Genomic DNA, 26,255 nt, shown 5'->3' with positions numbered 1-26,255 from the left:
AGCCATGGTCACATCTGTGACTTTTCACACATGAAACTAAAGCTTCGATATGTAAAGGACAGCAGCTTCACAACATTCAAACCATGAAAAGGCACACGCCCGAACAGGGACTTGAACCCTGGACCCTCAGATTAAAAGTCTGATGCTCTACCGACTGAGCTATCCGGGCTCTAAGGAACAGCTCGATATAGTGCATCTGAAGAAGGATCCATATAAGGAAACGTATGAAACATTCATAGTCTGTGGTATTTGGCACTGTGCAGTTACTAATAGTAATATGCTGTTCGACAAATATGTGAAACGTTGAGGAGTGATTTCCATAGATAGATAAGAAATCCGTAATCCAGGGCTTCCTGGAGATCTAGCGCTGTTTTCACTCCAACCCTAACAAAGCACATTTCATTCAACAGCGAAAAAATCCCATTGAGCTGCTAATTCATTGAATGAGGTGTGCTTTGTTTGGGTTGGAGTGAAAACCTGTAGATCTCTGGGAACAGGGGTCAGCAGCCCTGCAATTATTCCGTGACTTTTCTCACGTGAAACTAGAGCTTCAAAATTTAAAACACAGCCAGTTCACAACATTTAGTGTCGGTCAAACAATGCAAATCATCACACTTGAACAGGGACTTGAAAGGGACTGGACACACAGATTAAAAGTCCGATGGTCGACCAACTGATGCACCGGAACGTGGCAATGATTCAGAGGGTCAGGATTCAGATCCATATTTGGACAGATTTTTTAAAAAGCATTAGTATCAGTGATATTTTCCACAGCACAGTTGCTAACCTGGCATGAGTAAGCCATTTCTCATAACCAGCTTGGCTTTGTGGTGCAACGGCAGGACGTCTGACTCCAGATCAGAAGGTTGCGTGTTCAAATCACGTTGAGGTCAGTGTAGTCTCTTTTTATGTAGGCGCTTGCAGCAACCTCAGAAAGCACGCTATGCATGAATACAACAGGTTTGCACACACAGGCTTTAAATCACACATATTCCACCATCTCTTTCCATTTCACAAGTATGTGATACTTTTCACACGTGAAACAAATGTATCAAGACTTGAAACAGAGCAACATTCAACACGTGCCAACCAGTGTAAATAACTGCATCCGAACAGGGACTTGTACCCTGGACCCTCAGATTAAAAGTCTGATGCTCTACCGACGGAGCTATCCAAGCACAAAACAAGGCACTTATTGATATGCACAGGAGACAGATACATATTGGCTCAAACCCAGGACACAGCAGATTTGGGTGAGGCTGTGAGACATAAAAGCAAAGGACAGGCGGGCATGGGACAGGAAGAACTGGGTACGCCTGCACGCACACTGCTGACCTCCAAATGCAGTTTTAACAACATGAACATTTCAGTCAACACATCCCTTCTCCTGAGCAGTAGCCTCCTCCTTTCAGGCTGTGTCAGTACACTGTGCCAGACTGAAAATACATTCAACACAGAATGTGAGCCAGACTTTCCACAGAGCATCAGTCCAATTGACCCAGCAGCCTTTGTGATACTTACCTCTGCTCTTGTGTTGTGACCACTACAGACAGAATGGGAACCCTGGAGGTAGTTTTTGTGCCTCACCACTGACTCCTGACCTGCTGTAGCCCTCCTGATTTCATTTAGATTCCCCAGAGGAATAGCGCACTGACCTTGTGCAGGATGACCTGGAAGCAGCATGTGACACACCACTGACCCCTGACCTCTGACCTTCCCACTCTTTTTGTGACCTCCAGGGAACAGTACATTGACCTCACGCAGGGTGACCCGGAAGTACTCGCTGGGCTCCTCCCTGGACATGATGAAGCCGAGCCGGAGGCTGTCAGGGCAGACGGCGGATCTGTTCCGGCAGAGCATACTGCCCCGGTTGAAGCGCAGGGACCGGGTCACCCTCTCCTCTTCCTGCTCCCAGCTCAGCCCCCTGCAGGAGGTGCTGGTGCCCCCCTCCCCTGGCCCGGAACTCCTCCACCCTTCCCAGCCAGCTGCCTCCACCAACAAAGAACAACACAGGTACTGCAGTGAACCTCAATGCCACAGTGCCTCCCTGCCCCACAGGTCACTGTCTTACCAACCCCACAGGTCACTGTACTTATCTGCCCAACAGGTCACTGTCTTACCGACCCCACAGGTCACTGTACTTACCTGTCCCACAGGTCACTGTCTTACCAACCCCACAGGTCACTGTACTTACCTGCCCCACAGGTCACTGTCATACCGACCCCACAGGTCACTGTACTTACCTGTCCCACAGGTCACTGCTCTAACCTGTCCCACAGGTCAGTGTACTTACCTGTCCCACAGGTCACTGCTCTTACCTCTCCCAAAGATCACTGTACTTACCTGTCCCACAGGTCACTGCTCTTACCTTCCCCACAGGTCACTGTACTTACCTGTCCCACAGGTCACTGCTCTTACCTTCCCCACAGGTCACTGTACTTACCTGCCCCACAGGTCACTGTACTTACCTGTCCCACAGGTCACTGCTCTTACCTTCCCCACAGGTCACTGTACTTACCTGCCCCACAGGTCACTGCACTTACCTCTCCTACAGGTCACGACACTTACCTGTCTTAGATATCACTGCACTTCCCCACTCAACAGGCCACAGTGCTTCTGCCCAAACTGCCAGACATTGCACCTCACTTTACTTAATCAGGCCCCCACTTATGGCCTAAATAGGTAATACACCTAACAAATAGGTAACATGCTGTACACACACACACACACACATACACACTCACACACACACCAAACACACACACACACACACACACACACACGTATGCACATGCACACACACACAAACACACTTCTCTGTTGTAGGTGCCTGAGTGTTGTTCAGCCTTACAGCAGTCTGCAGAGCTGCAGGGATAATACTATATGCCGATGACGTAATGAATAATCTCAATCCCATGATGCTCCACGAATAAATACCAGGAAACAGGAACTGGCGTAGACATTCCCACGAGACCTGAAGCACTCAGTGCTTCTCCAAATATTGCAGGTACAAGTCCGCCAATTACATCTGTCTGAACATGCATGTAGAGCAAAGCCCTTAAGACCCACACGGCTTTGGCTGATGATTAACGTCAGCCGCGCGGACCAGATGTTGGAACAGCAGAAACATCCCGCCCAAAAGAGCTGTAAGGAAGGAGAATTTGTTTACACCACATCGATTCAGCTCACATGACACACGGACCAAACACCACAAACACAAGCTTGCCGGCATAAATTATTCATTGACAAGGGCTTGTGTGCGAGAAGTCAAATGTAACAAATATAATAAATGTAACTCACAGCAAATAACAGATGAACCTTTCAGATAACATTAGACTGAGGGATGATAAAGGAGAGTGGATGTTAATGATTTATTTATTTGTGTATATCTCATTTTAACATTTTTTGGACATTTTTCCAAACAATTAATGAGGTGAACTCCAAACAATGCAAAGGTCAGCAGAGTATTACACTTCACAGTTGAAGCTGGCACACACAACAAAATATTACCATATGACAGGATAAAAAACAATTGTGGCGTAAGTACACTATATGGCCAAAAGAATGTGGACACCTTACATCCAGCATCTCGTACAAAATTATGGGTATTAATATGGAGTTGGTACAGGTTCACTCTTTGCTGCTATACAACCACCACTCTTCTGGGAAAGCTTTACACTAGATGTTGGAGTATCGCTGCAGGGATTTGCTTCCATTCAGCCGTTAGAGTTTTAGTGAGGTTGTGCAGTGATTGGGCGTTTAGGCCTGGCTCGCAGTTCTTTCCAATTGATCCCAAAGGTGTTGGATGTGGTTGAGGTCAGAGCTCTGTGCAGGCCAGTCAAGTTCTTCCACACCAATCTCAACAATACCATATCTATATGGACCTTGCTGAGAGCCCAGGGACATTTTCATGCTGAAAGGGCTTTCCCCAAACTGTTGCGGCAAAGTTGGAAGCACAGAATCATCTAAAATGTCATTGCATTAAGATTCGCCTTTACTGGAACTAAGGAGCCTAGCCCAAACCGTGAAAAACAGCCCCAGACAAAGTGGTGTTCATACACTTGTGGTCATATAGCGTATCAGGTAAAGTGTAGATTTTAAGAGCTGGTCCTTCATTTACAGTTCAGTAATAATTTAATGCGTCATGCTGTTAGTTACCTTTATGCGAAATACCTGGAAACCACCAGTGATGCAGCATAGGAGGTCTGTCCAGTGCAGCCTTGCTGGTCGATGTTGGCCACTGTGAGCACATGCAGGTTGAGCTGCAGTTTGAACAACCAGGCTTAGGATACATGACCTGCACTTTGTCTACTGGCCTGCATTTATTGCCCATAGCAACTACTCACTCTCTATCTCTCTCTCTCTCTCTCACATACACACACACACACACACTTACAGCATTCCCTTACTGTGGCCCATGGGCTGGGTGTGGCAACTTGGAATGTGCCACGATCTGTCATGAGGCTAATTACAAATGATGTAAAGTCCATTGACCACAATATTAGCAAACAACGGGAGGTAGCAGATCGCTTTAACCTAAGGTTTTTTTTTTTTTTTGTGGTAGACTTTTTCTATATGAAATGCTACATATTGCACAAAGTCAGTCTATCAGCACCATTTGCACTAACTGTGATTATAACTTGTGTTGTTCATTAGCCTACTGCTTTGTAGAAGTAACAATAATAACGGTATAAGTAACATGAGTAGTAGTAGTAATCCTTTAATGATTTTTTTTTATTACTGGTGAAACTGGTATAAAGAGAATAGTGAGCCAGACATGCAGTGATGAAGAGTAAAAATCATGATAGATATTCTTTTTTCTTTAAACATTATCGGAAATAAAGGTAAACATTACCACCTGTGCTAGTACCCGGGACAAACAGCACGGATACTTTTTGAGCTTGAGAAAAAACACGAACTTAATTACGTAAACTTTAAGATTCTACATTTAACCAATATAATGAATTAAGTGGATTATAAGAACGCTAAAACACGAGTTTGAACTAAAGCTCTCTCGTCTGTCCGGAATTTTTTTTTCCTGGCGAGTCAAGTTTGGGCCGTGAATGTCCAGGTGGATACTGCAATCAAGACGCAGTTAGGAATCTTTAACTGTCCACTGGTCCTGTCGATATTGTATAATTACAGAGCGCGTTAGAAATGCCTGTCTATATATTGGATTTAGTCGCTGAGTCTTCATTAACCTACTTGGAAAAACATAGCTCCTGTCGAAATAAATCGAATGCCCCTCCGCGGTCCATTGCAAATGGTACAGCCTTGGAAAGGTACACTTTATATTGTGCAATGCTCGAGATAATAGTAAAAAAAACTGCTAGTTCTTTCAGATAGCGACTGTAGTAGGGGAGGGGTGCGAAATGACGAATCAAGCTGACAAAAGGCAGCCAATCGTGACTTTTGGTTAGCGTTGGCAGTTTTCACTTTCATGTCGCCTAACGGTGTTTTACAAACTTTTTTCACCGGGAGGAATTCGTCAGACTGTAGACTGTGTGTACGCAGTGAATGGGGCGCGGGCGCGGAATCCGTGGAATGCCTAGATAGTGCTAACTTTTGCTCCGAGGCGCGGAAAATGGATTCCGAAAACTTGTAAGGACACGTTAAAAACTGCAACGTGTTTTAGGAGGTGAGAGGCTGACGGCGGATGGATTTAAACTCCCATTTCGTTTTGAATTTCTACACTGGACATCGCTATACGAAACAACAAAACCGAATATGTTACGGCATTAAGACAGGGGAGGGCTCGGGGCGTGCAGGTAAGCTACGGTGCGATGGTTGACTCCGCCGTTCCGTTGCCGATTCCAGGTTATATTCTGCGCCAGTAAGGTGTCCCTCTCACGACCAGGCTCCTGGACCTTCGTTTACGCGGAAAACGCCTATAGAACTACGAAGCATATATTTTTAATTGTTATTGACAATATCGTGGTGAACCTTGCACCACGATCGAAGTTTTATTTTTAAGATACCCAAAATGTTTTAAAGTCGTCTACTGAATTGTCTACTGAAGCTGTAAGGATACTGTGAAATTTTATATACTACCACATATTGAAAATATGTTGACATATTAGGAATATTTGAATATATTTCATGGACAGGTATTTTTAATAGTACATTTTAAAAATCAGATATCGGCAGTAATGCGCTTATTTACTTGTATGATGTTACGTGTCGAAATAATATACCCTATACCACTATAATTAGTGTACTTTGCAGTACATTCCATTTTCGCAAGGTAGGAAACGCAGGTAGCGATCCATTACCTGAACGTAATTCCCTCCGTTCAAAACATCTCACAGGACTGATGAGTAATATTATGTAACATGACCGTACATACTTTTGCAACAGTTATTTTGCAAGAAACCATCGATTTGACTCCGGAGTACAGTTGCTTAATTTTATTTTATTTTTTTTCATAATTGAGTCTTGAAATGCGTGTCATAAGTAGAAAGTCGCTGTCCCGGCACGTTTTAAAGGGATGTATCCCGTAATTGAATTGGAAGTCCTGTGCAAATGCAAATTTGTATTGTGTATCCGAATGGACTAAAATGTGAGGAAGTAAACACGAAATTCAATTGGGATACCCGTGCCTTTGGTGGACGGACCAATTGGCGTAGGATTTCGGGGAGATGGGGAGACCCAGAGTTCTTTCATATCAATTAATTGCTAAACTAGCTATTTGTGAGACGTTTGACTAGGTAGGCGAGACTAGATGTTCCAAGCAGTGTCTCCCACAAAGCTGAAATGAAACCTAAGCCAGTTTCTGTGGACGGACATTCAAAGTTATGCTGTATACAGATGGTTAAAGAAACATTTAAGTACACTATATCTGGTTAACGGATCGTGCCGTTGCTGACCATTTGAGTTTTTTTCTCCAAAAAACCTTTGGAATGCATGTCTGCACTCTCCGAGGATTTATGTCAGCAGTAACGCCCATGGCAGTGGAAGTAACCTCCGAGGTCTCTCCCGCGGTTACGCAGTATGTTTGCGGTGACGCACAGAACAATGGCTTCCTCTCTGTTGGATCAGGAAGGATGTGGCTATTAAAAGGCAGCGTTTTGGCCATTAACACGGGATTTTGGCAGCGTCTTCATCCTGCCCGTGTCCCTGACAACTCCAGCCGAGGACAAGACTATTGCGGAGGTCACTGCTGAAATGCCCTCCCTTCAGAGCTCGTGAATGTTAAATGATCCAGTGAATTTCATTAAATATCCAGGGGGAGAGTAGAAAGTTAACAGAAATAATTTTGATTATGCTGTTTGAAAGCCTATGCCATGAGGTCTTTTGTAAGCGAAACAGAGGGGCAGGTGGCAGCGCGTGGTGGCAGCGGTTGATTCTTAGTCACGTGTGAACCGTTGTGGCCTGTTACCTGTACCGATTCGTGCGGAAAACAGTCCGCATTAGTAGACGACAGCGATGTCCCACACAGAACCGCGTTAAAAACAAAACATAACATTAAATAAACTTGCTTACTTTCCACAAAGCCCAGTGCCACGTTAAAAACAACAATCATTTTTAAATTTCTTGTCACTTCGTTTCGGGGCTATGCAAAAATTTGAAGGACGTTTTCATTGGTATACTCAATGTGGGCGTGTGCAGTGACGCGACTGACGGTACAGTTCTGAATTATGACCGTGGCCTGTAGTTGCACAATTGGTCATAGCGTCATGCAGACAGAGAGTTTCAATTAGCAGGCTTAACCCCAGTGTCATTGCCTTGACTAACAGTGTCTTACATGCAGGCATCATGCTTTCTGCAATCCCTTATCCAAAAATGCATTATCTATTGAAGGGTTGAGTTATAGCTCAAAACCCCTCAGTAACTATCTAGTTTGCTGCTCCTGTATTCTCAATTTATTTCTCAACCACAAATTAGCAATGCTACAAGCTATTCTAATGCCTGTGCAACCCGTTTTGAGAGATCATAGGGTAGCCTACAAGGGCCTGTCTGACTGCACAATCTGGGACTATACTTTATTTTGAGAGCTAGTCACTGGTTATAGTCCCAACTCATTGAGCCATCATTTAGTTTTACTATATTACCAGCAGACCTGGGTCCAATATGTATTTGTTTTGGATTCAAATACTTTTTTTACACTTTACTGATCTTGTCTGGTGTATTGGAACCAATGAAATACTCTGAAAAAGTGCAAACCCCGCCTTCTGGTCATATTGGCAGGCTCAATTATACCAGACAAGATCAATAGAGCACAGAAAAGTATTTGAATCCAAAACAAATACGTATTTGACCCAGGTCTGATAACCAGGCTGATGCAGTCTAGCAAGTTGCTTACCAAAAAACACAAGTATACATTTGCAGTTTTGGAATTCTTTAAAAACAGCATCCTGCTCTATTTCCATTTAGTTTAAAGCTGTTGGTGGTGCCTAATATGCAATTATTGTGCTTTGATTCCAGCAAACGGAAGAGTGTTGGCGTGTATTTAAGTCAGCTTAAGGTAAGGGCGACCTCTTCTTGCATGGTCATGCATGTACAGGAAATGATGATGTCATTGGCTGTTGGCAAATAAGTTGCATATGCATGATGCAGCCTGTAGTTGCCCGTAGTTTGTGTATGCACTAACAAACAGGAGATGACATCACATCTTTGTAGAGACATGTATTCAGTTCCCTGGAACAAAGAGGGTTTAAGGCTTCCCTGTATCAGCACTCACTGTCAGACTGCTATTCTGTTGACATTTGAGCTAGAGCAGGATGTATGTGAGATTTACTGTGTGTCTGTCTGTCTGTTTGTGTGTGTGTGTGTTTGTGAGGGGTGGGATGTTCTGACTCAAGTCTGTAGTGTAGGCAGACGTGTATGGGGTATACTGACTGCAGTGTGTACTATAGGCAGGTGTGTGTATGGGGTGTACTGCCTGCAGTGTGTAGTATAGATAGGGGTGTGTATGCGGTGTACTGACTGCAGTGTGTGGTGTAGGCAGGTGTATGCATGGTGTACTGACTGCAGTGTGTGGTGTAGGCAGGTGTATGCATGGTGTACTGACTGCAGTGTGTGGTGTAGGCAGGTGTATGCATGGTGTACTGACTGCAGTGTGTGGTGTAGGCAGGTGTATGCATGGTGTACTGACTGCAGTGTGTGGTGTAGGCAGGTGTATGCATGGTGTACTGACTGCAGTGTGTGGTGTAGGCAGGTGTATGCATGGTGTACTGACTGCAGTGTGTCTGTGTGGGGCAGGTTTTTGGGGGGAGGAGAGGGATGGACTCTCTAAAGAAAGAGCTGGAAGAGGAACTGAAGCTGAGCACAGAGGATCTGAGGAGCCATGCCTGGTACCACGGCCAGCTTCAGAGAGAGGTACACCCTCACCTGTACACCTGTAACCCTCACCTGTATAACCCTCACCTGTACACCTGTAACCCTCACATATACACCTGTAACCCTCACCTGTATAACCCTCACCTGTACACCTGTGACCCTCACATGTATAACCCTCACCTGTATACCTGTAACCCTCACTTGTATAACCCTCACCTGTACACCTGTAACCCTCACTTGTATAACCCTCACCTGTACACCTGTAACCCTCACTTGTATAACCCTCACCTGTACACCTGTAACCCTCACATATACACCTGTAACCCTCACCTGTATAACCCTCACCTGTACACCGGTAACCCTCACATATACACCTGTAACCCTCACCTGTATAACCCTCACCTGTACACCTGTAACCCTCACATATACACCTGTAACCCTCATCTGTATAACCCTCACCTGTACACCTGTGACCCTCACATGTACACCTGTAACCCTCACCCATACAACCTATAACCCCACCTGTACACCTGTAACCCTCACATATACACCTGTAATCCTCACCTGTACTACCCCCTTACCTGTGATCCTCACCTGTACACCTGTAACTCTAATCTTACAATCCTCACCTGTACAATCTATAAACGCACCTGTAACCCTCACATATACACCTGTAACCCTCACCTGTACAACCTGTGACCGTCACATAGACACCTGTACAACCTGTGGCCATCACATAGACACCTGTACAACCCTTACCTGTAACCATCACTTGAACAAATGTAACCCTCACATTGTCTCTAACCTCACATGTACATCACCTCAACACACCTACCATCTCTAAACCTCAGCTGTGTCTCACGTTCCTGTAACTTTATTACACACCTACTTTCATACACCTGTAACTCTATTACATGCTTTTATTGCTCACACACCTTTAGCTCTCATATATCTGTAATTGTTGCATACCTGTACTGTAACTTTCACACACCTGTAGCACAATTACAGACCTGTAACTCTCACAAAACTGTAACTCTATTACATACCTGTAAATGACATGCCCCTGAGTCTCTCTGAGTTTTTCACAGACCTGTAACAAATTCTCTCTCCCTGTCCCCCCTCACTCGTTTCTCTCTCTCCCTCTTTCTCCCCCCTCTCCCTCTCCTTCCCTCCTCTCACTGTCTCCCTCCTCACCCCCTCTCGCCCACTTTCTCTCTCTCACTCGCTCTCCCTCCCCCCGTCCCCCTCTTTCTGCCTCTCTCTCTCTCTCTCCCCCACAGGGGGCGGAGCAGTTGTTGGAGAGAGACGGGGACTTCCTGATCAGAGACTCTCTCTCCAGCCCTGGGGACTACGTGCTCAGCTGCCAGTGGAGGAACGAGCCCATGCACTTCAAGATCATCCGTGTGGTACTGAGGCCCAAGAAGGTACTTCTGAGTACTGGACCACCCCTGATCGCCCCTGTCCCTGCCCCCACCCTACAAACCCCACCCACTCCCAGACTGCCCCTGTCCCTGCCCCCACCCACTCCCAGACCACCCCTGTCCCTGCCTCCACCCTACAAACCCCACCCACTCCCAGACCACCCCTGTCCCCTCCTCCACCCTTCAAACCCCACCGACTGCCACACTGCCCATTGCCCCCCCCGCCCCACAAACACCGCCCACTCCCAGACTGTTTCTGCCCCTATCTCACATAACCTTCACTCTCACAGCCCCATTCGACAGTGCCTGCCCACTCCTATATAATCTGCTTTCTAAGACTCCGCCCCATTCTACCATCAGCCTACTCTGAACCTCGCCTCCATTCTATAGGACCTTCCCACATCCAGGTTCCACCCCCTTCTATACCTGACCACTGCTGGACCCCACCCTCAACCTATACAACCCACCACTGTTAAACCCTGCCCCCATTCTAAAGTACCTGCCCATTCCTAGACCACCCCCTGCCTTCCCTATAAAGCCTCCTCTCACCTAGAATCCACCCCCACCGTGGACAAGCAGTCAGCATTTTGTCAATGTGTCCCAGCATGCCGCTGGTGTTTGCTGTGTGCATTCCCCAAACCAGCAGTTACTCTGTGCCTGATTCACTCTCCCCCCGGACTCACCCAATCGCAGCTTAGGGCCCACCCAATTGGGCCCACAGCCAGGCCGGTTGCGTCTGTTTTTGACATGGCGATCTGACCTCTGGTTGCCCAGGGATACTCGCGGGAGCTGTTCCAGTTTGAACAGGACCAGTTCGACAACATCCCGGCGCTCGTCCGCTTCCACGTGGGGGGGCGTCGGCCCATCTCCGAGGCGTCGGGGGCCATCGTCTTCCACCCCGTGAACCGCACCGTGCCCCTGCGTGTGATCAGGGAGCGGCAGGCAGCCCGCGCCCACAGCAGCAGCGACCTCCGCTGGCCGGGGGCGGAACAGCAGCCATGCTCCGAGCGCAGCAAGAGACTGAGCTTCCACTCTGGCCAGATGGACTCCTTACAGGTCAACAGCAACCTGCTCAGGTTAGACATGGGGTTATACTACACACACACACACACACACTCACGCATACAGGGTTATACTACACACACACACACACACACACGCATACAGGGTTATACTACACACACATGCACGCACACACGCATACAGGTTATACTACACACACACACACACACACACACACACACTCACGCACGCATACAGGGTTATACTACACACACACACTCACGCACGCATACAGGGTTATACTACACACACACACACACACTCACGCACGCATACAGGGTTATACTACACACACACACACACACACTCACGCACGCATACAGGGTTATACTACACACACACACACTCACAGGGTTATACTACACATACACACACCCAACACACACACACTCATGCACGCACACACACGCATACAGGGTTATACTACATACACACACACGCACGCACGCACACACACACACTCACACGCATACAGGGTTATACTACACACACACACCCGCACACACACACACACACACACACTCACTCACGCACGCACGCACGGACGCACGCACACACACACTCATGCACACACACATGCACATGCACACACACACACACACACACACACACACATGCATGCAGAGTTATACTACACACACACCACAGTATGCTGCTTGCTGCTGTCCTGCATTAACAGGCTGTGTGTCTGTGTGTACCAGGAACAAGGAGAAGAGCGGGAGTCACCCTGGTAACCTGGAAAACCTGGGCCGGAGACCCTCCCTGCAGACTGCACAGTCTGATAGCAACCTGCGCTCAGGTAAACTCACCAGTGCAGGTACAGCCTGTCTGCATATAGGTAAATGAACTATCTGCACATCTTACATCCCTGTCTGACCCCCCCCCCCCCCCCCCGGCCCTTCATAGGCACCCCACCATCCAACCAGACAGAGGACCCCAGCCCCGCCCCCATGTCCCCGTTTTTTCGGACAGGAAGCGAGCCCATGCTGAGCCCCCGCACCCCCCGCCACACCCACCCCTCCAACCCAGCGGGGGGCGACACCCTGCGCGGCTCCGACGGGCAGCTGCACTCCCGCGCCCCGCCCAAGCCCCTGCGGGTGTCGGCCGTGTTCCCGGCCCGCCCCCCCGGGGAGGACCCCGCCTCCTTCTACGACGAGCTGGTGCCGCGCGTGCCCCCGGCCCGCGTGCGCGGGCACGTGGACCGCCTGCGCGCCGAGGAGAAGTGGCAGAGCCGCGCCCGCCTCACCGAGAGCAGCTTCAGCTTCCTGGAGATGGGCGGGGCTCCCCAGCTGCTGGGGGTGGGGGAGGAGGTGGAGCCCCAGGACATGGGGGCGGAGCCACACTTTGTCAGGCCGCAGGTGGAGACGTCCTCCAGCTTCGACCTGGACCAGTTCAGCTCCCTGCTGTTGCCCGACAACAACCGGCCCCTGGAGCCCGCGGTGCTGCTGGCCCTGAAGGAGCTCTTCACCCGCAGCGACCCCAAGACCATCGCCCTGCACATGCTCAGTGTCGACTGCCAGGTACAGTTACCATGGAGACTGTTTGTGTGCCCCACAATGCACTGCAGTTACAACCCAGGGCAATGACCATCCACTCTCAGAAGCCAGTCCCAGGGTCCTCCACAGTTACAAACCAGTCCCACAATTCGCTGCTCTGCTCTGCTCTCACAAACCAGTACAACAGTCATCCACGCTTATAAGACATTCCCCCAATGCGTCGCTGCCACAGATTTGTCCCGCAGTCACAAAGATTACGGACTAAAAAGACTGTTCATAAATACACGTAATGCAGGAGCTGACCATCTGGTTTGGCTACAGGATCTGTGCCACAGTCCTGCGTACTCATTATCCCATCACAAACATTAACCTGCTGGTTGCCCGGCAGGTGGCCCGGATCACTGGTGTGACGGAGGAGCAGAAGAGGCTCATGGGAGTGAGCTCCGGGTTGGAGCTGATCACCCTACCACACGGCCAACAGCTGAGACAGGACCTGCTGGAGAGGTAGTGACATCATCGCCCTGCGCCACAACATTCCTCACCCACCTATACTGGAAATCTCTTATCTTTTATCCCGGAAAAAATTCCAAACACTATAATTAGTATAAGAGGAAAGTTGCATTGGATAAAAAAGGATGGTAAAATCATCGCTGATACTGCCTCTGATCTTTTCAAACAGTTAAAGTATTATTATTGTTAGTCCCTCTTTAAGCTGAAGGATTAAAACGCCACCGCTGTTAACAGCATCTGATTTGATGATTAACAGGTTGTCCCTGTTACAACTTTTGATCTGATGATTAATCACTGCTTCCTGTTGAACAGTCAAGCTGATAGGCTGAACTGGCTTAGCTTCCTGTAGGCGTGTTAAGCAGTGTTGAGTTTCCTGTGGTGTTTGGGCGTGTATGGAAGTGTTAAGCTATCTGCTGATGCCCGCTGTCTCTGGCAGGCACCACCTGATCGCCCTGGGTGTGGCGGTGGACATCCTGGGCTGCACGGGCACGGTGGGGCAGCGGGCGAACGTCCTGCACAGGTTCATCCAGCTGGCCAAGGAGCTGCGCCACACTGCCCACGACCTCTACGCCTTCTCTGCTGTGATGAAGGCTCTGGAGCTCCCACAGGTACCCCAGCAAGGGATACCTTAAACCCCTAAACGCCCCCTCACCTCACACCCCTAAACGCCCCCTCACCTCACACACCACCTCACCTTACACCCCTAAACGCCCCCTCACCTCACACACCACCTCACCTTACACCCCTAAACGCCCCCTCACCTCACACACCACCTCACCTTACACCCCTAAACGCCCCCTCACCTCACACACCACCTCACCTTACACCCCTAAACGCCCCCTCACCTCACACACCACCTCACCTTACACCCCTAAACGCCCCCTCACCTCACACACCACCTCACCTTGAACCCCTAAACGCCCCCTCACCTCACACACCACCTCACCTTACACCCCTAAACGCCCCCTCACCTCACACACCACCTCACCTTACACCCCTAAACGCCCCCTCACCTCACACGCCCCCTCACCTCACACACCACCTCACTTTAAACCCCTAAACGCCCCCTCACCTTAAACTCATGAACACCCTCTCATCTTACACACTTCCTCACCCTACATCCCCCCACCCTACACACCCTCACCTTACACCCCCGTACCCAACACCCACTCACCTTACACTCCCCCCTCACCTTACAGCTCCCCACCCTACATCCACTGACCTTACACACACCCCTCAACTTACACCCTCTCACCTTATACCCCGCCTCCCCACTCACTTTACACCCCCTTACCTTACACTCCCCCTCACCTTACACCCTCACCGGTGCACACACCAACACAGACACACACATTACCTCACTTCTCCACGGCATCTCACCTGCTCACACACTCCACCACAAACAGCCAAGTGTGTTCCAGATGACAGAGCCTCAGGCGTGTTCCAAGTGAAGGAGACTCAGGTGTGTCCCTGGTGACAGAGACTCAGGTGTGTCCTTGGTGACAGAAACTCAGGTGTGTTCCAGGTGACCGAGATTCGGTATGTTCCAGGTGACAGAGACTCCGGTATGTTCCAGGTGACAGAGACTCAGGTGTGTCCCTGGTGACAGAGACTCAGGTGTGTCCCTGGTGACAGAGATTCGGTATGTTCCAGGTGACAGAGACTCAGGTGTGTTCCAGGTGAAAGAGCCTCAGGTGTGTTCCAGGTGATAGAGACTCAGGTCTGTTCCAGGTGACTGAGACTCGGGTATGTTCCAGGTGACAGAGACTCAGGTGTGTTCCAGGTGAAAGAGACTCAGGTGTGTCCCTGGTGACAGAGACTCGGGTATGTTCCAGGTGACAGAGACTCAGGTGTGTTCCAGGTGACTGAGACTCAGGTGTGTTCCAGGTGATAGAGACTCAGGTGTGCTCCAGGTGACTGAGACTCAGGTGTGTTCCAGGTGGCCAGGCTGGAGATGACGTGGCAAGCTCTGAGGAGAAACCACACAGACAGCGCTGTGGCCTTTGAGAAGGTGCTCAAGCCCTTCCTGCAAGCTCTCAACGAGGGAAACAGTAAGGCAAAGCCGTTACACTCTGAAAAGTTTCTAAAGCGTTTCTCAGTGTTTTACAAAATATAAAAATGTCCTGTTTTGCACTATGTAACTCCTTGTTTTGCACTGTGTAATGTTTTGCACTGTCTAACGCCCTGTTTTGCACTGTGTAATGTTTTAGCTGAGGCGGTCCAAGGCCCTCTCTCCATGCCCCACGTGCTGCCCCTCTTGCGGGTGATGGAGGGCGAGGATTTGGGGGAGCACACAGAGCGGGGGTGCCAGTTGTTGCTTAACACCCTGCAGTCCGCCCGCCAAGCCGCCCTCAACGCACCCCAGTACCAGGCCCACGCCCACACCTTGCTCACAGGTGCCTTGAGTGTTCAGTGCACTGCAGAAGCACTTTACAAATGAAATAAAATGCCCTGAAATGCATTCAAATGCACCAGGCTCCCCAACACTTTACAAATACAGTCAAATGCATTCAAATGCACCTGACACCAAACACTTTACAAATACACTCAAATTTATTCAAATGCACCTGACACCCAACACTTCACAAATACCCTCAAATACATTCAAATGCACCTGACACCCCAACATCAATGAGGTCTTAATTCATCACGAGTACTCACACAGTAGCCTGCACATGTTAGGCAAGGACAGCCAACATAAGCAAGGGAACCTGACATGGATTAAGCCGATTGGCTGAATCACCTGGCCTCTCCCTCCCCTTTTCCCTCTCCAGCAGGCTGGGAACCAATCCCCGAGCTGCTGGAGGCGTTCCGCACCGAGTTCGCCCTGCGACTGTTCTGGGGTCAGTCGGGAGCAGCGGCCGAGAAGCAGGAACGCTGGGAGAAGTTCGACAAGGTGCTGAGGGTGCTGTCGGAGAAACTGGAACCTGGAGACGCCCCCCGGACTCTGACCCCAGACCCCTGATGCCTGATCCCTGACTCCCGGCCCACAGATACTGGAGCTCTGTACAAGCTTGGGGGGGGGGGGGGGGTTGGACCCTACCCTGAGCTTTCCACACCACCTCCATGCCCTCTCCATGGCCAAAACCCAGGAAACCTGCCGTTTCACCTGGGAACCATGGAAACTGGTGGTCTGTCCTCCTCCTCCTCCTTCCTGTAATCACCGTCAACAATAGAAAAGAGGATTCAGGGAGACGAGACAAACGCCGGACCGTTGGTGCTCACGCATGGGAGAGACGTTGCATGTGATACTGTGTCCATGTTGTAATTAAGCTGTTTTAATTTTTCTCCCATACAGCCACGCCTTTGAATCTGACACTCAGGGCCACACCCCCTAGCACATGGCCATACCCTCAAACAGAGGGCAACTCTGAGGCCACGCCCCCAGTGCTGTGCCACACCCTTAAACATGGGGCCACGTCCTGACTCTCAGGGACATTATAATTACAATGTCTATATTTTCACTGGAGAAAAAAACAGCTGTGCCACAGCCAGGATTCAGCCTTACCACCTGCTGCATACAAGAGACTCACAAGTTGTCGGGTCTCCTGGTACTTTTTTGCCAAGAAATGACCAGGATCAGCTCATGCAATCTTTTTTTTTTCCCTCTCTAACCCAAATTTGGAATGTCCAGCTCACAAACCATGTACAAATGTGCTCACATACGCCCCCTGCTGCCGGCTCGGGAGTGCAAACACAACTCACGGTTCTCCTCCGAAACACGCGCCTGCCAGCCAGCCGCTTCTTTTCACACCGCAACCATGAAAGAGAACATGCCCGGACGGCCACCAGCCAACTATGCGCCTGCCCTGCTGGGCTGCTGGCCACAGTCGGCACTGGCACGGCCTGGATTCGTTCCGAAACAGCAGTGCTCACTCCAGACGCCACAGGCGGCGCTTTTACTGAGCACGTGCGATCTTAAGCCCTGATCACTGTAGCTACCAGGAAAGAGAACAAACTCCTTCCAGGTCTGGGGCGATGTCACTCATTATTCCTGTCTTCTGATTGGCTGAGCTGGTGACACGTCAGACAAAGGAGCCAGTCTCAGAAGAGTCGGGACAATAACTCTCCCAAGGGTCCACCAATCACAGCGGCCTGTTCGTCAATTCCCGTGATGCCCTCCTGCTTCCAGTTCTGAAAATAAGATGGCACTGGGCCTTGGGTGTGATTGCTACAGTATAAATGTACAGCCCAATCGTGAAATGAACACCCCAGACTAATTCTATCAACTCTGTATGATCACAGATCAGAAGTATCTTCCTTTTTAAAAAAAATACTTCCATTTTAAGGCAAACTCGCGCCTGTTGGGTAAAAAGAAGCAGTCAACTGACATCTCTTTTCACAGAGCAAACGCTTGTCAGCACTCTCCCGAATGGTCAACAGGAAAATATTTACCCAAAGCCATCCCCAGCACCAATCTATATTTCTACTTTGTCCCATAGGGCTGCAGGAAAGCCAGCTGCACGGTTCTGGTCAACTTTCTGTTTCGTTGCAATAGCTCCACCCATTCAGCCTGCTCAGATTATCTCTGATTGGTCAGATGCATTTGTTTTTTTTGGACTCATAGACACTACTGCAGGTCCTTAAGACCAAACATAACATGCAACCCCAGTGTACTGTGAGCACGTGAGCCTCAGAATGCCGTCAAAGCACTGATATGTCAATGAAATCTGAGCCAAAATGGTGCCAAAACTGCTGTGCGTACAGTGTATAAAGCCGCTACTCAGTTCACGGCACTCGAGGTCCAAGAACTGCTGCTTTCCCACCCTCCCCTCTACCTGGGAGTCAGGTGTGAAGACAGTCTGGCTAATCAGTATCACTGACTGTTCAGTTAATTACCTGGGATGAGAACAAAACCAGGGCCGGATTTGGAGTCAGGGGCCAGATTTGAGTATCCAGGGTATAGAGCAGTTCTTCTCAAACTCCCCTGTGTATGCTGGTTTTCATTCCAAACACAAATCAAATCCCAGGATTTTTGCAAGCTGTAAATTTTTCTTTATTAGGTGCTTTTCACATTTGGAGAGATTATTTACCCTTAAACCACATCGTCAGAAATACCTATGCATGCCATGAAGAAAAAAGATTCTCGTATGCATATCGTGCTATAATGCAGACAATTCAGAGAAAAAGATTTTTTTGGATCAAATGAAAGATTTAATTTGTTTGCTGCACAATTCCAAATGTTTCATTTCATATTTTTTTCCCTTTAAACTTATTAACACAAGGCAGGCTTGGCTCATTATCATTTGCTTTGTCTTTGAATTCCTCATTATCTTCCAGATGGTTAGTTTCTGTGGCCAGGTGTCCACAATTTCACAGTATGAATGCGGGAATTGTATTCTTCATTGCATGCATGACCTAAGAGGGTAGTTAATCCCTCTAAACACAAAAAGCACCAAATTAAGAAAACAGTAACAGCCTGTTAAAATTCTGGGATTGCAATTGTAGTTGGAATGAAAACCAGCATAGAAAGTGGCTCCCCAGGCCCGAGTTTGGGAAGCACTGGTATAGAGCAGGGCTGCCCAGCTCTGTTCCTGGAGATCTGTTTTCTGGCAGTCTTTCAACCATTATTTGGCTCACCTGACTCAACGAATGAGCAGCTCAACAAGCTCTAGCTGTTGAGTGTGGTGTGCTATTGTTAGGGTTGTAGTGAAAGCCTACAGGAAAGCAGATCTCCAGAAACAGGTTTGAAAACCACTGATATAGAGGATGCAAGAGGTCATATTCTCTGCATTATAAACGTTTCTACTGTAACTGATGATTTTGGCCCTGTTGCCACAGTGTCTTCAGTGGGGTGAGGGATATTTCTCCCCCCCCTCCCTTTTTCAGTTTACATTTAAAAAATGAATGTTTTGAAATAAAGAAACTACTGGAACATTGGTGCATTTTGGCATGATTCATTTTTTTATGTGGAAAAAAACCCTGGTATTGACAGGGAACACAAATTGATTTAAAGCTGGAAATTAAACCCAAGTGTGTGGACATGCGCACACGCACACACACCAATAAGGACAGGGTTCAAGAACACATGAAATACATACGTGTCATTTATTATTCTCTTTTTAAAAGTCATCTATGTCCTGTTACAGTAAAAGAGAAAGTAGATACAGGTCACAGACTCAACTAAATTGTTCCACAGTGATGAAAAAGTCACTGTTGGCGTTTCTGGAAATAAATTGCAAAAAATAAAAAGGAAACTAAAGAACAGACCTCAAGATAGATTTACACATCTGCTCAACCCTTTACAAGGTTTATGAGGATTTAAAAAACTAAGACAGTGGTATTGTGACAGATAAAATATATTACTTCTTACATAAATATGATAGTCCAACAAAAAAAATTCAGCAAATGTTTGTCTTGAAGTACTGGTCTGCATTTCAAACAGGAAGTGGTAGTATGTGAGTGAAATGTGTTTCTTTAATCCCAAGCATTCAAATGTGCACACACAAACACACAAAATCTCACATGTGCACACTCCTTTCCAACCCAGTCACACACACACAAAAGATAGTATTGACTCAATGTAGCACAAAAAAGGTCCACACCCACGCACACACTCACACACAGACACACACACATGCAGACTCAAGACACACACACGGACACAGACACACATGCACATGCATGCACACACGTACACACGCACGCACGCACGCAGGCACACACACCCAGACACATACACATACACGCAGACACACACACAGAAACACACACACACCAGTCCCAGGCACGGCAGGCAGGTGTGTAGCTCTTGGCTAGCGCGGTTACATTCGGGGGCTGATTCTGACGTAGGAGGTGGGGATATAGCCCTCGTCCCCGCTGGAGTTCTGAACCCGTGTCCACCCGTCGCCCTTGTCCTCCTCCACCACCGCAAACACCTCGCCCTCCCGCATGGGGATCGTACCCTCACTCGAACCTGCAGCCGGACGGGCGAGAGACACACAGGTGAGAGGGGGGGGCAAGTACAGGTGAGAGAAGAGCAGAGATACAGGTGAAAGTGGCAGGTGTGGCCGCAGCAGTCACACTGGCTGCAGATCTCACCTTCAAAGTTGTAGAGCGCTGTACACTGGCCGATGGGGGCGAAGGCTTCCTCGTCTTCAAAGTCATCATCAAATTCGTAGATGGCCTGGGGGGAGTCCGTCTTTTCCTCATGAGAGCGAGTACTGCCCGGACTGCGATTGGAACCACACACTGATTAAAACATGCGCATGCACGCACGCCCAACACACATGCGCAACAAGAGCACGCGCATGCACGCACACTCACGCACAGCTGATCACAGCGATGCTTTGACCCACCTGGATGTGTTGTGGGAGTTGTTGTTGCTGAAGCCATGTCGGATTTCAGCTCGACCTCCCGCCTCTATTAGCCAAGACTGCAGGACAAACACACACACACACACACACAGGGGTCAGTGTGAGACCACGGGATTGGCCACTGAGACAGACAGAGCCCAGAGGACTGGCCAATGAGAGAGACAGAGACCACAGGATTGGTCAATGAGTGACAAGAGACCATAGGATTGGTCAATGAATGAGACGAAGACCAGAGGATTGGTCGACGAGAAACAGTGAGACCACAGACAGGCCAGGCTGACCTCGTATTTGTGCATCTCCCCCTGCAGTCTCTCCACATTGTGGGCCGTCTGGGAGATCTGAGGCTCCAGGCTGCCAGCATCCCCCATCTGAGGATTCTTCTCATACACATCCTTCATCTTCTCCAGCGCCTGACTGAGGAGTGACAGAGAGAGGGAGAGAGGAGAGAGAGTGGGGTAAAGGAAGGAGAGAGAGAGAGAGAGGGAGAGTGTCTTCATCCTCCCTAAAGCCTCACTGACACAGAGACAGAAAGAGGGAAGCTTTGTGCTCTACGCACACAGCCCCCGGTCCACTGCTATAGCAGTGCTGTCAGAAACAGGCACTGTCAGAATCCCATGTCGGAATTACAGCATTCCAGAGGAAATCTTAATCCCTGCAAACAGGTACCATGGAACACCGAATTAAAATGCTGAACAAGTGTTATTTTTTAAAGGGGATATAGCCTGGCCATACACGTTAATAAAAAAGAAAAGACTGGCATATCAAACAAAATATAAAATTTGGACGCAATTCCAAACCAGCCCTATGAAGGATAAAGAATTGAAGAATTCAAGAACTGGGAAAAGCTCTAAAAAACATTTCAACTGAAATTATGGTAATCTTTAATTCCCTTTTGTGATGCTGAAGAAAAGACAGCAATTATGAACTAGTCTAAACCAGTTCAACCCAAACCAGTCAAACCAGAACTTAAACCAAAATGATGGCTTCACAGTATCACTCCAGGGAAAAAATGGCTCAACCTTAAACACCGACACACTCCACCAAAATTTTAGTAGAAATCACACAACAAACAGAATTCTTTTTAGCCCAAAGCAGAACCATTTAATGCAGACCAACTGAAAACAATTCAAAAGAAAACTAAATCTGAACAAACGCAGCCTAGCAACCACACAGTACATAAACAGCAAAAGGACAGCATAAGAAATCCAAGAGTAAAGCATCTATGAAGTCAGACAACTGCAGCTGACTAAGATGGAAGATATCTTTCCTGCTTTCTTGTCCACCAATGTTATGGACAATTATGTGCTCCCACGGGGGGCTGCCGGCCACAGTCAGCATACCAGACCATGGAGCCCATCCACACACTGGAACAGTGCCTTAACAGATACCAGACTTTACAGCTCATCCACACACTGGAACAGTGCCTTAACAGATACCAGACCATACAGCTCATCCACACATTGGAACAGAGCCTTAACAGATACCAGACTTTACAGCTCATCCACACACTGGAACAGTGCCTTAACAGATACCAGACCATACAGCTCATCCACACATTGGAACAGAGCCTTAACAGATACCAGACCATGGAGCCCATCCACACACTGGAACAGAGCCTTAACACATACCAGTTCCATGGGGCCCATCCACACACTGGGACAGAGCCTTAACAGATACCAGACCATGGGGCCAATCTACCCACTGCAAGAGAGCCTTAACAGATACCAAACCGTGGGGCCCATCCACACTCTGGAACAGAGTCTTAGCAGATTCCAGACCATACAGCCCATCCTTGTTGATCAGTTAACCACAGGAAGCCTAGTTTAGTTGTTCTTACACTGTTGTTGTTTTCTTTACAAATACATATTACCCATGGCCACTGGCAATTTGCTTTGGCAATGCAGTGTCCATAGTCACACAACAATGTATAACCGACAGCCATATCACCCTGTACCTCTGTAACTGCTGAAGCTAAGCAGGCAGGGGCAAGGCTAGTACTTGGACAGGAGAAACGAACTGGACCGCTAATCGAGGTGTTGGTGGGCCAGCAGGGGGCGCTTTTCCGTTCAGACCCAACAGAAACCCAATGCCTCAGTACAGTGATGGGGACACTGCTATAGAAGGTGCAGTCCTTCGGAAGAGAAAGAGGGAGGGGCCCAGGCACATGCATCCCACGGGCGGGCTAGCCGATAGTGTCAGGGAGCCGGCGGTGGGCGTCGCCAAGGAGACGGCGATGCTCACCTCTGGTCCACCTCCTTCTGCAGCTCCTTGCTGATTTCATCCATCTTCTGCTGCAGCTTCTTCCTGCGCTGCTCCGGAGGCAGGTGGGCAAAGTCCTCGGAGACTGCGTGCTGGTGGGAGGGGCATATTACACACATACACATATATTACACACACATTACACACACACTATGACACACACACATATATTACACACACACTATAACACACACAAACACATATATTAAGTACATGCATATATTATACACAAACACATACATACACACACCATAACACACAAACATATATTACACACGCACACACACTATAACACACACATACACTCACACACACACAATAACACACACATGCACATACACTCAGTTTTTCTCTGTGTGGTGAGGAAGATAAAGCCCTTCCCAGTATTGACAGTGTGGTGAGCAGATCAACAGCCCTGTGAAACAAACCCAGCACCACCAGTAGAGCTCCACCAGAGACCAACCAACCCCCACGTCAAACCCTCTCCCCCCCCCCCCCCCCGACACAGACCCCCCCCCCCCCCCAACACCCCCACCACCACTCTTCCACATGGATACTCAACTTTACCCACGCTGGGATACTCAAATCAGGCCTCTAATTAAATGCTGTACTGTGTCATGTTGTTGGTTTACCCATTAACTACTATCAGCTGAAGCAGATAACCGCATCGCCCCCGCTTGTTCCTTCCACCTGCATTCTTGTGCACTACACGATCTCCTCTGGATAAGAGTGTCTGCTAAAAGCCCACATATAAACGCAGCTATAATCAGGGGATGATTCAAGCCTGCGACACCAGGTGGGTGGATCCTCTGGCCAATCAGCGGCATTACTAAATCGGTTATCTGTCAGGCACTACTACAGAGCCAGATTTGAGTACGTCTGCTGGGACGCAGATCAACGCTCTGGCTCCGCTTTTAACAACAGAAAAAAAAGACAAGTGTGGAACAGTGGAGGAGTCTCGTGTGCGATAATAATTATGCCCACCAGGGGGCAACCTCTGCAATGTTCACCCCAATTCCTGTCTCTCAGAGACCAGAAAATTCCAGAAACCCCAGTGATGGTTTCTGTGGTGTGGTCCCACTCAGGAGTGAAGACTGCAGACCGTTGCCCAGTCACAGCTAACCCCGCCAACAGGTGACCCCCTCCACAAGTGACAGGTGTTACTGTCACCTGACATTTGCACACTCTTTCTTCCCCCTTACCATAGTGACAAAAGAGTGAGGCCTCAACCAACAAACGAAACCAAATTTCATAAAAACCAAAATGGGTGAAACCATTATATGCCATAGACAACCAATCAATTTGAACCAGTGTTATTTGCTGACCAGTGCATCAAGTGGGTTAGTTTGATTGGTGCAAACAACTAATCAACTTTAAGTATACAGAATCTCTGGCCATTATGAGGTTTCTGATGCCCCATTATGACATCACTACCCTTAAACCCATCCGGAACACCATTAGAGACCCTTGACCATGTGAGTCATTACCGAGGACTTCTCTGGAGTAAACATCTGAGGGGGAAAGAGACAGAAAGAGAGAGACTGTATAACTGCTGTTCACTAGAGACCACAAACAGCACGTCCACTATCAACAGCAGTTAACACACACAGAGGAGCTCTCCCCCCCCAGGGCCAGTTTAACCCTCTCCTCCCCCCCAGTTTGCCCAGCGAGGTCTCCATAGCGCCGTCAGAAATCGGGAGGCGATGTCATCCATAGTCAGCCAGCCTGCCAATCTAATGGACATGCCGGATGATGTGCGTCACCTGACCCCTGACCTGCTTAGGGGGGACTCACCGTTCTCCTCAGCGTTCTGAAGGAGGATATTCGAGGTTTAACCGTCCTATTGATCTCCTTCAGGCAGTACGACAGGGGGTCCCGGCTGAATTTGGGGGCGGGGAGTCCATTAGCTGGCGAGGGGTCGAGGTGTGTGGAGAAGGGGGTGAGTGGGGGTGGGGGGAGCTGGAGGGAGGAGGGAGGGAGGGAGGGAGGGAGGGAGGAGCCAGGAGGACGAGGACGACAAAGGAAAGAAAGGAACAACCCATCACCACTACACAGAGAGGAGAGGAGAGACAGTGAGAACACCGCCGCCACATAGCATACACGACCATCACCTCAGCGTGCAAACACACGCATGCACGGATGCACACACACACGCACGCAAGCACACACACTGACGTAAACACGCTCACTCGCGCACACACAGATACACACACACACGCACGCACGCACACACAATGACGTAAACACGCTCACTCGCGCACACACAGATACACACACACACACACGCACACGCACACGCACGCACGCACGCACACTGACGTAAACATGCTCACTCGCTCACTCCCTCACACACACACACTACGCACACACACACACACACACACACACACACACACACAGCAGAGGCCTATGAACAGAGTAGCACACCGGCATTTCACTGGCCGACTGAACGACACAACAGAGCGAGAGACAGAGGGACAGGATCAGCCCCGTCCCACCGGACCACCTCTCCACTGATCTCAGAACAGCTGCATCCCAGGCAGGCCGTAAGAGCGTCTGCATGCCTGTCTTAGACACAGCTTTCCTCACACGACACAGTGAGGAAACACACAGGTCCCCACAAAGCCACTTATTTCCAACTGATGCAGTGTGTGTGTGTGTGTGAGTGTGTATGTATGAGAGTGTGTGTGTGTGTGTGTGTGTGTGTGTGTGTGTGAGTGTGTATGTATGAGAGTGTGTGTGTGTGTGTGTGTGTGCCGGTATCAAACTAAAAACCACACTAAAACCGCTCGGCCTCTACGGAAGTTCCTGGGCCGGCGTTGGGCTACGTCAGCGCGTCCTCCTAACGCTGAGACTGCTCGGCCAGGTGCACAACCGCACCTACGCGAGTCGCCCCACACACACAGGCCGCA

At 48.9% G+C, this 26,255-nt stretch overlaps 2 protein-coding genes and 2 non-coding genes across 9 annotated transcripts in view; 2 read left to right on the top strand and 2 right to left on the bottom strand.

Moving 5' to 3' along the window:
• Positions 1 to 96: 96 nt before the first annotated feature.
• On the bottom strand, positions 97 to 169 carry trnak-uuu. The gene has a single exon. It is a non-coding gene; the product is annotated as a tRNA-Lys (tRNA).
• A 652-nt stretch (positions 170 to 821) lies between these two features.
• Positions 822 to 893, top strand: trnaw-cca. Its single transcript has one exon. It is a non-coding gene; the product is annotated as a tRNA-Trp (tRNA).
• Positions 894 to 5,298: 4,405 nt separating this feature from the next.
• On the top strand, positions 5,299 to 19,645 carry LOC118220899 (breast cancer anti-estrogen resistance protein 3 homolog). Of its 4 annotated transcripts, XR_004764030.1 has the most exons (13): positions 5,301 to 5,768; positions 8,425 to 8,464; positions 9,202 to 9,318; positions 10,560 to 10,703; positions 11,475 to 11,776; positions 12,464 to 12,561; positions 12,669 to 13,282; positions 13,647 to 13,762; positions 14,205 to 14,376; positions 15,708 to 15,819; positions 15,979 to 16,164; positions 16,543 to 17,474; positions 17,714 to 19,645. XR_004764030.1 is itself a non-coding variant. In XM_035405340.1 (12 exons), the coding sequence occupies exons 3-12, from the start codon at positions 9,223 to 9,225 to the stop codon at positions 16,731 to 16,733; spliced, it is 2,028 nt and encodes a 675-aa protein (XP_035261231.1). In that variant the 5' UTR covers positions 5,299 to 5,768; positions 8,425 to 8,464; positions 9,202 to 9,222; the 3' UTR covers positions 16,734 to 19,645. The 4 variants fall into 4 exon arrangements, 3 of the variants coding, with proteins under 3 accessions (XP_035261231.1, XP_035261230.1, XP_035261229.1); XM_035405340.1 differs by having other exon boundaries at positions 5,299 to 5,768; positions 16,546 to 19,645; XM_035405339.1 differs by having other exon boundaries at positions 5,301 to 5,638; positions 16,543 to 19,645.
• Positions 19,646 to 20,402: 757 nt separating this feature from the next.
• The window catches only part of LOC118220900 (cdc42-interacting protein 4 homolog), a 23,485-nt gene continuing 17,632 nt past the window's right edge, over positions 20,403 to 26,255 (bottom strand). Inside the window, exons 10-15 of one of the 3 annotated variants that reach the window (XM_035405341.1) lie at positions 25,138 to 25,302; positions 23,326 to 23,435; positions 21,366 to 21,498; positions 21,067 to 21,143; positions 20,810 to 20,940; positions 20,403 to 20,684 (exon numbers count right to left, since the gene is read on the bottom strand). In XM_035405341.1, the coding sequence (XP_035261232.1) occupies positions 20,533 to 20,684; positions 20,810 to 20,940; positions 21,067 to 21,143; positions 21,366 to 21,498; positions 23,326 to 23,435; positions 25,138 to 25,302 (768 nt within the window). In that variant the 3' untranslated portion in view covers positions 20,403 to 20,532. Of the gene's footprint in view, positions 20,685 to 20,809; positions 20,941 to 21,066; positions 21,144 to 21,365; positions 21,499 to 23,325; positions 23,436 to 24,830; positions 24,855 to 25,137; positions 25,303 to 26,255 lie in introns of all 3 variants that reach the window. The other 2 variants (XM_035405342.1, XM_035405343.1) reach the window with 2 other exon arrangements.

Source organism: Anguilla anguilla, chromosome 2 (assembly GCF_013347855.1).
Source record: "Anguilla anguilla isolate fAngAng1 chromosome 2, fAngAng1.pri, whole genome shotgun sequence".
Classification (NCBI taxonomy): Eukaryota; Metazoa; Chordata; class Actinopteri; order Anguilliformes; family Anguillidae; genus Anguilla; species Anguilla anguilla.
Note: the sequence above shows the minus strand (reverse complement) of the source record. Positions and strands in the feature narration are given on the sequence as shown.

Bases quoted from the DNA above. Each gene is read 5' to 3' on its own strand.
- LOC118220899 (XM_035405339.1), top strand. From the start codon at position 9,223: ATGGACTCTCTAAAGAAAGAGCTGGAAGAGGAACTGAAGCTGAGCACA. The intron at 13,283-13,646 runs GTACAGTTACCA...GTTGCCCGGCAG, and splicing joins TGCTCAGTGTCGACTGCCAG to GTGGCCCGGATCACTGGTGT. The intron at 14,377-15,707 runs GTACCCCAGCAA...GGTGTGTTCCAG, and splicing joins AGGCTCTGGAGCTCCCACAG to GTGGCCAGGCTGGAGATGAC.